This window comes from Peromyscus eremicus, unplaced genomic scaffold (assembly GCF_949786415.1).
Source record: "Peromyscus eremicus unplaced genomic scaffold, PerEre_H2_v1 PerEre#2#unplaced_70, whole genome shotgun sequence".
Taxonomy (NCBI): domain Eukaryota; kingdom Metazoa; phylum Chordata; class Mammalia; order Rodentia; family Cricetidae; genus Peromyscus; species Peromyscus eremicus.
The window spans coordinates 245,811-259,332 of record NW_026734311.1 but is presented as its reverse complement, the minus strand read 5'-3'; the positions used below and the strand labels follow the sequence as shown (position 1 = coordinate 259,332).

Genomic DNA, 13,522 nt, shown 5'->3' with positions numbered 1-13,522 from the left:
GTATTACCATAAGCACAAAAAATCTTGAAATGATAAGAGAATGTTGTGTTTTGCTAAATGGGTCCATTACCAATGAAAACTCGAGGATCAGATATTGGGTCAAAACCTTATGGATCAAAGAAGCACAGGAGGAGTGACCAGCTGACCTTCTCTTTCTTACCAGAGACCCACCCAGTACACCTATCTACATGTCCCAGGTCAAAGAGAGCTCTTGAGTTCCAAGTCCGTCCCTCCTCCTTCCTGTCCAACTTCCCTATCTGTACTCCTGGCTTCTCTATGGCTAATTCCAGTCAGTTAGCCACTGGTTCCACCCCCTCATTCAACGTTAACACTATTAACATAGTCTAAGAGTGTCACAGTGTGATCAAATATCCTGCAACAAGAGAAAATATATAGATATCTCTGGCTCCAGAGAACAAGCATAGACAAAAGGACAAATAGATTGCTAACTACACCTTGTCCATAACAAGTCTAGAGTATGCAACATATCCAGTGAAGACTTCCTAAGTTTAATAAATATCAGAGAGTAGCTGAGATTATGAAATAGTGAAGAGAGAATTTCTAAAGAGATGGAAAGCTTAAAGCAGATGACAGTATTCCTGAAGAGAGTGAGTGAGAGAGGGAGAGAGTTGTTTCAATGGCTGATTCACTGAAGTAGAATAGTCATGTGAGAATTTGAATGTTGCCCCTCTAAAAGCTAAACATTTCAGTCAATACTAAGAAAAATTAAATACTTCTGCTTTCTGTTTACTTTGTATGTCTCCTGTCTTATTAACAAAATGTCAACGAGATTGGAAATGCTTTTTCTTGAATATTACTAAGGACCAGCCTTAATAATCGTCTTCCCAGGGGCCCATAAGAGAAGCTATGAATGGCGAGAATTATTTTGGGGCCAAGAATCTAAGTACATCGAGCTCTTTTGTCTGTCTACCTTATTCCTCTGGGATAAAATTCTGTCTACACAGCTTCAGTTCTGCTCTCATGCCTAGCTCCTTTCTTGCCTGATTTCTCTCTACATTTACCTGCTAACCTCTAAGCTCTCTCTTAATTCTCTCATCTTAGTTCCACCCCATCTAGGTCCTCATCCATCTAGTTCTTCCCCATTTCAGCTCCTCTCCCATCTCCTCCTTTCTCATCTTATTCCTCCTCATCTTGTTCTTCCCCATCTGGCTCTTCCTCATCTTCCATCTTGTTCCTCTATTACTCTCTTCTAGCCCTTCAATCCAGTTCTTTCCCATCTCAATTTGTTCCTCTCCAGTTCTTACCCATCTAGTTCTTCCATTCTCTTTTCTCTTTTAAATCTAGTCCTTCTCTGAAAATAAAACTGCCCTTTTATCCCTTTGACTCTTATCTCTCCAAGATATCTCTGCTCCCACAGTTTCTGGCAAGTATGCTCGGTCGCTAGGCAACTTGACTAGGCAACTTTCATCACAGCTAGATGTACCTGTAAGTTGGAACCCTTTAGTTCTGAGTTAATTCTTAAGGGTGGATCTAAAACTAGAGGTAAGATTTTGGAAAGGAGAAGGTTAAACTTAATTAGCACATCTGCCAGGCCTTCTCAAACCGATAGTCTAGATGCTTAATTCTGTTCTTAAAGAGTACAGAGGTATCTAGGATAAGATATTTTCATCCATCTGGGGATGGTCCTGGCCAGATGCTGCTTATGATAATAATTACAGAAAGGCCTGAAATTAGGAATCCTGGCTGTTACTGCCCAGAAGGTTATCTAAATATCCCTTTAATAGAGGGGAAATTGTGCCCAAAGAATGATGGAAAAGCTACAATAGCACACGAGAAATTCATAGCAGGAAATGGCTTACAATCAAAAGCCAGTATCACCAAGACTCCTTGAGCCTCAGCTTGACCTCTGGAAGGCCCTTGGCTTCTTCCAGGTATTAGCTTGTCATAATCAGCTGAAATCCTTCTTCATGTATTTTTGCGGCTTGCAGCAGCTCTTCCAACTTTCCAGTCTCTTCAATATAGAAAGACAAGAAATAGACAAGAAAGAGAAGAAAGATGCTATGTACTAGAAGGCAGTTAAGCACACACCCTGACACAAAAGGCTGGTACTCTATAGGTCTTCACTCTGAGTCCAGAGAATTCTGCTGGCTTAGAGCTCTATCCTGGCCTCTGTAGCCTGTGTATTCACACAGATAACTGGTCTAGGAAGAGCTACTCTAAAGAATTTAAAGGGAACCAATGCATATGCACATATGCTACAAGTGGAAACAAAGGCAAGAAAGGGGAAAATAAATAGCATGATGGATAGGACCTACACAAAGAAACAAATTGCACTGCAATAAAGTCAAATAATGACCAAACACATTGCTAATAATTTTTAAAAGTTCATGGGAAAAATGCATTGACATAAATTGCACACATACACACACACACACACACACACACACACACACACACACACACTCAGAACAAAATTAAATTGCCCAAGAAATGTTAAAACAATAGAAAATTTTGAAATGATATCAGAGAGCTCAGGAAAAAATGAAAAGGAGACAAACAAACAGAAACAGATATTAACGAAGATAGCATTAAGGAGAAAAGACATAACTAAGATCATGAGAGGTAGATTGGATTATAGAAAGAGAGAAGGAGAAAGGGGAGATTGGTTGGAGAAAAGCAGTATAAAAATGAAAGAAAAATATAAAAGACATAGGAACTTAATGTTGTAAGACAGAAATAGGAGATCCAATACATATTGATTTTCCAGAAAAAGGGACAGGGCAAAATGGAACAAAAATTACTCAAATCTGTGTTAGACAGTTTCCTTAGTTTCAACATGTTTGATTATTTGAACCGAATATCAAATTGGATCAAAGCATATATGATTTATTTGATGTTTTAAAACACTTGATCAAAAAACACATGGCATGCTATGAAAAATGATATTGAACAATAAATGTATTGATTTACAAGGCACAAAAAGATATATATTGAAACCGACCAAAATCATACATGTAGAAGATCATATTAACCTCAAATCTTCATCTAGAAGCACTAATCATGAATGAACAAGGCAATCTTTAAAACACAATATGTTGCAAGTGTTGCTTAAATAGAAAGCCAAATATTTTTAGATATACATGAATCCAAAGAATATCCTTCTTTTTCCCCATAAATATATGTATATATTTCCCATTTATTGAAATTGGATCTTTTTCTCACATAATATATCCTGATTAATGTTTCTCCTCCCTCTAATCCTGTCGTGATATTTTATTTGTGCTGAAATGTGGTGATATTTTATTTGCATGTTAATAAAGTTTGCCTGGAGATCACAGGAAATAGCAAGCCGTTTTAAGTAAACACAAAAGTCAGGCAGTGGTAGCACACGCCCTTAATCCGATCACTTGGCAGGCAGGGTCTCTGTGTGTTCAAGGTCACGCTAGGGAACAGATACAAGCGTGGTAGCTCACATCTTTAATTCCAGTACCAACCATAGAGACCCTGGAGGTCTGTACACGTAGGCAGTAACAAGCAAGTGAGCTAGCTGGGCTAAGAGTCAATGAGAGGGCAGAAGAGCAGGGCAATAAAAGCCTGGGTAGACAGGAAGTCATGGCATTTTGGAAGCTACAGAGCTAGTGAGGTAAGGTGGTTGGTGGCTCTCACTATTTCTCTGATCCCTGAGGCTTTCACCCCTATATTTGGCTCCCTGTTCTTTTTTAATAAGACCCCTTAGAAATTCGTCTACATAATCCTCCCAGTTTCTTCCCACCTCTTTCTCATTCAATCCACCCACTTTTTGTCTCTCATTAGAAAACAGACATCTAGGGGATAATAATAAAATGAAATATAAAAAACTAAAATAAAACAACTAACACATCAGAATAGGACCAACAAACAAAGGGGAAAGCATCCCCAAAAGAACAAACAGACACAGAAACCTACTTGAGCAGAAGATTATTTGACACATAGACTTGGAGGATAGGAGACTTGACCTCCCAATCTGGGCTGCTGTAGCGCTGCCTTGCTGCTCTGTAACATTCTGGGATACATCATGAGGACAGAAAGGCCAGGTGAGGGGGCAAGAGCAGGAAGGGAGGAGCGAGGGAAGTTTCCCTATCTGCAGTTCCACATGTCAGTGCCATCACAGTAGCAATCACTTTGAACTCAAGCTTCCTAAGGGACCTTCAGTTTCAGACAAGTACCTCTGTTTTCTTCTCTGAAGTAGTTAAATGTTGAAGGATCCACTGGGAAAGGCCAACTTACAACTACAATCCATTTTTAAGAATCCATACAGTACTGGAGACAGACGATAAAGTGATTAGGATTCATTTTAGGAACATCACCTCTTCAGTGTTTCAGCCCATCTGTGTATGTTGTCTTTTTTTTTTCCTTTTTTTCGTCCTTTATTTTATTGAAACCATTTTTTCATATAATATATCCTGATTAAGATTTCCCCACCCTCTTCTTCTCCCATTTTTCTCCCAACCTCCATCCCATCCTAATCCACTCACTTTCTGTCTCTCACTAAAACGCAATTCCTTCTTAAAGTACGTAAAGAGGACTCATTTAACAAATTAAAGGGATTTATAAATAAGAGCAAATTTCTGATAAGCTTTAGCTCTACTGAAACAAAAGTTTAAAAATAAGATACTTGTGGAAATAATGATGATAAAATACAGTATGTTAGAAAAAGTGGCAATCTAAAATTAGTATCTTCTCAAAATAAAGCCATAAAATTGAAACCAAGTATAACTACATACTTTCTAAGAATTGGTTTTTGTTTATTTATTTGTTTGTTTGTTTGTTTGTTTGTTTGTTTTGAGAAAGAATTTAAAGTTGGATGGGTAGGGAAGGGTAGAGGATTTGGAAGGACTTGTGGGATGGGGAAATCATGATCAAAGTATGAATTTAAATATTGTCTTAAAGAATAAAATGTATAACAAGAAAACAAAATGCCAATGCAGAGCCTGGAGAACAGTGGCAAAATGGTTCCCTGGTGTGGTAGCTTGTTTCTCTACTGCTGTGACAAAGCACAGACCAAAACAATTCTGGGAAAGGGTTTATTTGGCTTACAGGTGACAGTCCACTGTGGAAGGAAGTCAAGGCAGGAATTTGAGGACAGAAATCTGGAGGCCGAATCTGAAGCAGAGAATATGAATGAATGTTGCCTGCTGGCTTCTGCTCTGCCTTACTATGCTACCTTTCTTATATAGCCTATGTCCACCTACCTAAGCAAGGGACCACTCACAGTGGGCTAGACCTTTCCTCTATCAATCAGCAGTCAAGAAGATGTCCCACACACATGCCCAAAGGCTAGCTAATAAAGGCAGTTCTTAAACAAATGTTCCTTCTTCCCAACTTGACAAACAAAACCAAAAATCAGACAGTATATCTGGCATATACAAGCGTCTGGTCTTGAATTCCAGTACTAGGACACAAAAATGAAAAGAAATGGTCATCTTTTTTAAAATATTGTGTCAGTTGCTTGTTAAGACACATAGCAACAGGGACACACAACCATTTCTAATAGAAATGCAAAATAAGAATGCCACTTTAGAAATGGTGTGACAACACCATACCATGCCAAACATTGACATACTATTCTCCAAAATATTGACTCCCCCCAACACACACACCTACAAGGATGGAGGTATGCCAAAGGAAGAAAAAAAAGTCTCTATGAAATTGCAGCAATATACACAATAAAATGAATATAGACATATTGAATGATAACACAAAGTATAGAATAAATATGTATGCATCCACACTGATATAAATAAATGTGAATGCTGCGACTTGGATGTAAGTTGCTTCCGACAGGTTCATATGTTTAAGAACTTGGTTCCCATATAGTACTGCTGTTTGGGAGGCTGTGGAATATTTGGAAGACAGGGTCTCCTAGCTGGTGGATATAGATCACTAGAGGTGGGTTTTGAAGGATAGAGCCTACGCAGATTCTGGACCCCTTTCTGCTTTCTGATATTTTAAGCCTGGAACACATCTGTCACATCTTCTCCCACCATACCGTTCTACCTAGTCTTTTCTGTCATGGTCTGAGTGCTGACTCTGAAACCAGGAGCCCCAGAGTGAAATTCAATCAGATGCTTTCTAAGGCAGGGACGGTCTTTGAGGTTTTCTCCTAAAATCAAGAGGGGTTTTCTCAGCTGCTTGATGCTCTTGTTTGTAAAGAGGAACTATCCATTGTTTTCACTTGCTACCAGCACTATTGTGACTAATCTTCTCTTGATTGCTTGCCAGCAAGATCTACATTTTAATAGGGTCCTTGCATTTGAGTCTTCTCATTCTTGCTTCAGAATAGTTAGTCCCCTTAGGAAGCATTATAGAGCTCTCTGTTCTAACAGCCTAACTCCCAGCATTGGCAGGCATTGTTTATTACTGCTCTATAGATGGAGGCAGAAGTCTATTATTCTCCCACCTGTACCTTTTAGTGTCAGGACAAAGTCATCCCTAGACTCCCTGGCTCCTCTTTACCTCTCAGTATGAAGTCTTTTTCTTATAAACCAGCTTAGGTAAGGTTTAGGAGGACCATCGTTCTTGGCCAGTTTATGGAGAAAGTTGCCCAGTTGCAATGGGCCAAGCATCCCAACCATCAGCTCCCTTGGACCTCACATTCATTCTCTTCCTGCTCTCTGCAGTTCTCAGAGCCCCCTAACCTCATAGGCCCTCAAGTCCCACCACCAGCCCTAAGCACCGCCTTGTGGTTTTTACACAGAAACTCTTCCCCAAACTTCCCGTCACCCATACATGGATACTAGGAAACGATCTAATGATCAACTTACACTTAAAATGTGAACTTTTAATGGATAACGATCTTGATTTTTGTATAAATATTTTCTGTATAAACAAAAATGAAAATAATTTATATTAACTTATGGTGTCTTCTATCATCGGTAACAATTATTCTAAACAGTGGTATTTGGGTTTACAAGTTAGGTTTAGCAGTTTTTCTCCTTTAAGAGATGATCAGCCACAATGAAAGTCACAATTATGGTACCCCTCCTCTCATTAAGTGACCTCAGTAACTATCATTCTATAACAATTAGATATCAGTACTTTAATACTGAGTACGTACATGAATCCCTGAAGAATGATGTTCAAATGTAAACTGCTGGGTAGGTCTGCAGTAGAGAATTCTAACTTGCTCCCAGGGGAAACTTTACTTAGAATAACACTGCATAAAAATTAATCTAAAGGAGACTTGATCCTTGACTGAAAATTGGAGTCTTTAATTCCATTCGTCTACTACACCAAGGATGCTAAGTTATTTACCTTTGGGATGGACTTTTAAAATATTACTAAATTCAGAAATGATCCCTGACCTGTATGTCCCCTCTTGAAAACCCCTGACCCCCACAAACCATAACACTGACAAAAATGAAGAAACACAAGGCAACAAAAAGCTTAGCAAGTAAAGGAGTTTGCTGTGCTAGCACAACAACCATAGTGTAAGCGCCAAGTCCCAGGGTGGAAGGACAGAACTGACTCTTGAAAGTTGTCCTTGAACCTCTACATGAGGTCCTTCACACATGTGCACACAAACACAGATACACACACACATACAGACACACACACACACACACACACACACACACACACACACACACACGCACACACACAAATAGCACGTTTCAGAGATCCAGCAGCAGGTCTACAAGACTCCACCTACCAGGGTGAGCAGTACAGCTGCCAGGATGGCCTTAGGTCTGCTGACCCAAGCTTCCAGGTCAAGGTGGCGAGCAAAGAAGGGGCCTCCAAGGCTGACCCCGGACCTGCTAGAGCAGTGGGTTGGTAATGTCCCAGAACCAAGAGCACACAGGAAGTTGTGACACCAGAGGAGACTACAACCCATGGACTGATGGTCTCATATTGAGATAGGAGAGGAGAAGGGCTTCCTTCCAAAATCTTGGGCTTCGTGTTGAAGAGCATTCAGGTGGATGCTGCCCCACATCACCAGAAGCAGGGTCCACCGGGGGCACAGGACATCAACAACCTTGTCTCAAAAGGCAGATCGTCCAGGTCCTCGAGGTGGAGACAAGGAAACATAAAAAGAAGAAACATTGCACCCACCTGCCCTCTTGCCTACCAAACCCTGGGCCCAGGCCCCCACCTTAACCGTCTCCTAGGCAGCACCAGGCAACCATTCTGACCTACCTCCAGCTCTGTCACAATCCCTCTGCTCTGCACAGACCTCCACCTCCCACCCCTAACCTCCCACCTCCCGACCCTACCCTACACCAACTACCAGGCACTACTCAGGAAACTTCTCTTTCTGTTCTCTAACTTCCTCAAGACCCTATCAGGCATGGAACTCTCTGTATTCTCTGTGGACACCCACCTACCTGTGGCAGGGCCTAGGCACACACAGGACTCAGCTCTCTCAACAGATTCAAGTGGAATGAAGAAGGTAACATCAAAGCTGAGGGACAAGAAGCAATTCTCACTCTTAACACCAGGATGCCTGCAGCACCCACCCACCCTGTCTGTCCTTATGCATTTCCCACAACATTCCCAGTGTCATCACACAAAATTCCCTCCAGGGTCACAGATCCATGGAACAGAAAAAAGTGTCCATAGACAGTGGGTCCTCCCAACAGCCTGCGTGAAAAAAAACACCAACAAAACAACAAAAGATTCTCATTTGTTCTCGCCTCACTTTCTCTCTCATTTATCTATCCTCCTCTACCTCCACCTCTACCTCTATCTCTGTCTTTCTCTAGGCCTCACTCCTATGTACAGTCCCATCCCTGGTATCCAGGGTAGCTAGGCCATGATGAGTTGGGAAATGCTTTGCACTCCCCAACAGGAAGCCTTCCTTCCATGAGCACTGAAAGTCTCCAGAGGACCTCCTGTTCATGGCTGACATCTTCCATCATTGAGCCTAGAAGAAAATCACCCTCCCTAGCACCTGGAGACAAGCCTGTCTATGCTCTTCCAACTCTCCCTCTCTACAAAGCCTCCTGAAGACATGTCCTGAGGCTAAAAGGGGAGCTTCCTGTTGCTGGGGGTTTGGGTGGAGGCCCTGACTTCCCATACATGCTTGCCACACCGACTCCAAAGGACTGTCCTGACACCTTTGATGATTTCTACACAATGCTCTCATCCACCATGCCACAACATGCGCCTGAGACCCAAACCTAACACAGGATGCACCACTCCAAACCTTGTGCTCACCTGAGCTGGAGCTGAAGGATGGCGCCCTAAAAGGCTTCCCTACATGCCAACCTGTCCTTCCCCATCAACCTGGATCTGACCGACCACCATAACTCTTATATACTGTGCCTCTCAGCCACCTCTTATGGATCCAAACTGGACTACACCACATTAACCCAGGCACTCAGAAACATTCAAAAGACACACACACACACACACACACACACACACACACACACACACACACAGCAATTCTAAGACTCCAGATAGTACCCTCTGTTAATTTCAGAGCCTTCTCCAAGTACTCTTCCTGTTGAGATGATGTCTGGACAGGGAAGTGCAGGACAAGGGGCTTTCCGACTTTTGAGCCTGGGAGTTCTCTGTGTTTAAGGCAAAGTGAGCTAGGCAGGAGAACACAGGAAGGAGTATGCTGTCTGCATGGTTGTCCTGAGAGACCCAGAGGAGGCTTGTCAGGGGAGGCAGGGACCATGAAACCTGGCCACCATGGTACCTAAGTTCTGCCTGGCCTCTTTGTGAGCACACCAATGTCGATGCTTCTACTGGGATTCACTTTGAGCCAGCACACTGCCTTACTGGGTACACACAACCAGCTTGCATAGGATGAGGATGGGGGGACGGGGCTGGCAAACCACATGTAGGGATCAGGGGATGGGGCTCTGCAGCAGGAACCTTTTTGGACAGGTCCCAGTCCCTGAATTCCACCTGTAGCACAGCTCAAAGAGAAACCCTGTCAAAGGAACAAAAGGCAAGCCAGAGAGAAGGCCTGGCAGCCAAAGAGGAGAGAGATGTCAGGAGGAGTTAATTGGATGACAGACATTTGGCCAAGGTGGCTAGCAACCAGGCCTGAGACCCTGAGCACCTCCCAGAGATGCAGGGCAGAGTTTGTGTGGTCTCCAGAAGTGAGCTGTGGGTACTGCTTGGGAGGTTCAGACAAAAGCTAGGGGGTCCCTGGGTGGCCTTGTGAACCACGGTAAGGGCAGGTTGTCTGGCACAAGGGTAGGAAATTTGCCCAAAACGACCCCCATGAAGCCCAGACTGCACAATCCCCTGTGGAGAGGTCCTCTCCTGCTGCCAGACATGGCGGCCACAGGACCCGGGAGGCTGTGCTTCCATTAACCCCAAGCCAGCCACGTGGTGTCCGCCCAGAGCTGGTCCCCTGGACTCTGCTTCCTCCTCCAGCTCTCCTGGGTCATGGAGAGTGCAAGAGAACCGCTTTGGTCCTGGGGGACCCAGGCGGGAGCCCTTCCCTAGCCGACCGGCCTCCCTTTCCAGGGAAGCACAGAGACTTGCTGGCGGAATCAGCAAAATGAATCCACGTGATGGCAGCAGTGCACCGAGAATTTCAAGGGCCAAGGCAGAAGGGTGCACCCCCTCCGCCCTTGGCAAAGCCAAAGAAAAAAATAAAAAAGCCAAAGCTAGTCTACAAAGCTCCAAGATGGAGGCCAACCACGTAGGCTAGGACTGGCTAGACGTGCAGCTCTAGGGCTGCTGCTAGGGATCGGAGGGTGTTCAGCAGGTGGGGATGTGGTGTGTAGATCGGGCTCACAGACCTTAACTGGTTCCTCCACTGTTTCCTCCAAGCACTGCACTGCCCTGAGACACTGGCTTTGTGCCAGCCCCTGAAGGCCCTACCTGAGGGTATAGTGGGGTGCGGGGAGAGGGAGCGGGTGGTGGAGGGTGTTATGTAGGGGGCCAAGAGGGGACTGTGTGGATGTGAGAGCAGGCGCACTGGAGAGCCTGAGCCAGACCCTAAGGGAGTCCTCTACAAACCACATGCCAATCTGGACTATAGGGGAGGAGCCTCACAAACATATTCATGGGGTTGGTGTCCAGGGGCTGAGCATCTCTCCCTAGCAGGCAAACCAGGGTATTCTCACAGCTGCATCCCTGGACTCACCCCGCCCTCACCCCAGACACACAAACACACAGAGAAACACACACACACACACACACACACACACACACACACACACACACATCCACTGGCTGTCTACATGACTCCACACACCAGGGTGACCAGTAGAGCTGCCAGGATGGCTTTGGGTCTGCTGACCCAAGCTTCCAGGTCAAGGCGGCCAGACAAGAGGGTCCTCCCAGGCTGAACCCGGTCCTGCTAGGGCAGTGGAGTGGTGGAGTCCCTGAACCGAGAGCACACGGGGAAGTGTGACAACAAAGGGAGACGACCACCCAACTCAATGGGACCCTAGGCCCAGCACGGGCTTCTCACCTGGCAGAAGGCTGTTCCTGGATGGACACAAGGAAAAGGCAGGCAGCAGTGTGCACTGGTCAGGGATCCAGGGACAGGGGCCTGAGTCCCCTCTTCCAGGGTCCCATGGTGTAATCTTGAGATGGGGAGGAGAAGGGCTTCCTTCCAAAACCTTGGCCTTGGTAGTGATGTGCATTCAGATGGAATTGCCCCACATCATTCCAAGCATGGGCCACTGAGGGCCGGGGACATCCATAAACTTGCCTCAACAGGCAGGCCGTCCACAGCCCTGAGGTGGGGACAAGGAAACATAAAAAGAAGAAACATTGCACCCACCTCCCCTCTTGCCTACCAAACCCTGGGCCCAGGCCCCCACCTTAACCATCTCCTAGGCAGCACCAGGCAACCATTCTGACCTACCTCCAGCTCTGTCACAATCTCTCTCCTCTGCAAAGCCCTCCACCTCCCACCCCTAACCTCCCACCTCCCGACCCTACCCTACACCAACTACCAGGCACCACTCAGGAAACTTCTCTTTCTGTTCTCTAAATTTTTCAAGACCCTGTCAGGCATGGAATTCTCTGAATCTTCTGTGGACACCTACCTACCTGTGGCAGGGCCTAGGCACACACAGGACTCAGCTCTCTCAAGAGATTCAAGCTGACCAAGGACAGGCAACATAGAAGCTGAGAGACAAGAAGCAATTCTCACTCTTAACACCAGGATGCCTGCAGCACACACCCACCCCAGCACGCCCCTGTGCTCCAACCCACAAACAAAATGCACCACTCCAAACATTGAGCTCACCTGAGCTGGAACTGAAGGATGGAGCCCTAAAAGGCTTCCCCTACATGCCAACCTGTCCTTCCCCATCAACCTGGACCTGACCACAATAACTCTTATATACTGTGCCTCTCAGCCACCTCTTATGGACCCAAACAGGACTACACCACAATAAACCCAGGCACTTACAAACACCCAATACACACACACACACACACACACACACACACACACACACACGGAGCAGGTCTAGGACTCCACATACTGCCCTCTGTTAATTTCATAGCCTTCTCCAAGTATTCTTCTTGTTGAGATGGTGTCTGGACAGGGCAGTGCAGGACAAGGGGCTTTCCGACCTTTGATCTTGGGGGTTCTACCTGGTTTAAGGCAAAGGTGAGCTAAGCAGGAGAACACAGGAAGGAGTATTCGGCCTGCATGTGTATCCTGCATGACAGAGAAGAAGCTTCTCAGGGGAGGCAAGGGCCGTGAAACCTGGCCTCCATGGTACCTAAGTCCTGCCTGGCCTGTTTGTGAGCACCCCTGAGACCAAACCCTGGTCTGGATGCTTCTACTGGGATTCACCCTGAGCCACCACACTGCCTTGAGCTCTGGATCACTGGGTACACACAACCAGCTTGCATAGGATGATGATGGGGGGGGGTCCCTGACCAATTGTTGGATTCTGGGGATGTGGCTCTGGAGCAGGAACCTTTTCTGACAGGTCCCAGTCCCTGAATTCCACCTGTAGCACACCTCAAGTGGAAGGCCATTTGTAAAAGGAACAAAAGGCAAGCCAGAGAGAAGGCCTGGCAGCCAGAGAGGAGAGGGGATGGCAGGAGGAGTTAAATGGATGAGAGACATTTGGCCACAGTGGCTACCAGCAACCAGGCCTGAGACCCTGAAAACCTCCCAAAGAGGCAGGGCAGAGTTTGTGTGGTCTCCGGAAGTGAGCTGTGGATACTGCTAGGGAGGCTCAAAAAAAGTTAGGGGCTCCCTGGGTGGCCTTGTGCACCAAGGTAAGGGCAGGCAGGTTGGCACACTGGGGCAAATTTCCCCACAAGGACACCAATGAAGCCCAGGCTGCAAAATCCCCTGCGGAGAGGTCCTCTGCTGCTGCCAGACATGGCGGCAGTAGGATCCAGGAGGCTGTGCTTCCATGACCTGCAAGCCAAGTCTCGTGGCCCCCGCCCAGAGCCGGTCACCTGGACCCTGCTTCCTCCTCCAGCTCTCCTGGGTCATGGAGCAGGCAAGAGAACCACTTTGGTCCTGGGAGACCCAGGCGGGAGCCCTTCCCTAGGCGGCACACCTCCATTTCCTGGGATGCACAGGGACTTGCTGCCGGAATTGGCAAACTGAATCCGCGTGATGGCAGCAGTG

The 13,522-nt window shown here is 45.8% G+C and overlaps 1 protein-coding gene across 7 annotated transcripts in view; it reads right to left on the bottom strand.

Moving 5' to 3' along the window:
* Positions 1-7,999, bottom strand: part of LOC131901291 (uncharacterized) — a 36,436-nt gene extending 28,437 nt beyond the window's left edge. For 2 of the 7 annotated variants that reach the window (XM_059252499.1, XM_059252497.1), the window contains exons 1-4: positions 7,652-7,999; positions 7,058-7,156; positions 6,765-6,819; positions 5,038-5,103 (exon numbers count right to left, since the gene is read on the bottom strand). In XM_059252499.1, the coding sequence (XP_059108482.1) occupies positions 5,038-5,103; positions 6,765-6,819; positions 7,058-7,156; positions 7,652-7,911 (480 nt within the window). In that variant the 5' untranslated portion in view covers positions 7,912-7,999. Of the gene's footprint in view, positions 1-5,010; positions 5,104-5,192; positions 6,720-6,764; positions 6,820-7,057; positions 7,157-7,651 lie in introns of those variants that run through there. The other 5 variants (XM_059252498.1, XR_009376460.1, XR_009376461.1 and 2 more) reach the window with 5 other exon arrangements.
* Between the last annotated feature and the right edge of the window lie 5,523 nt (positions 8,000-13,522).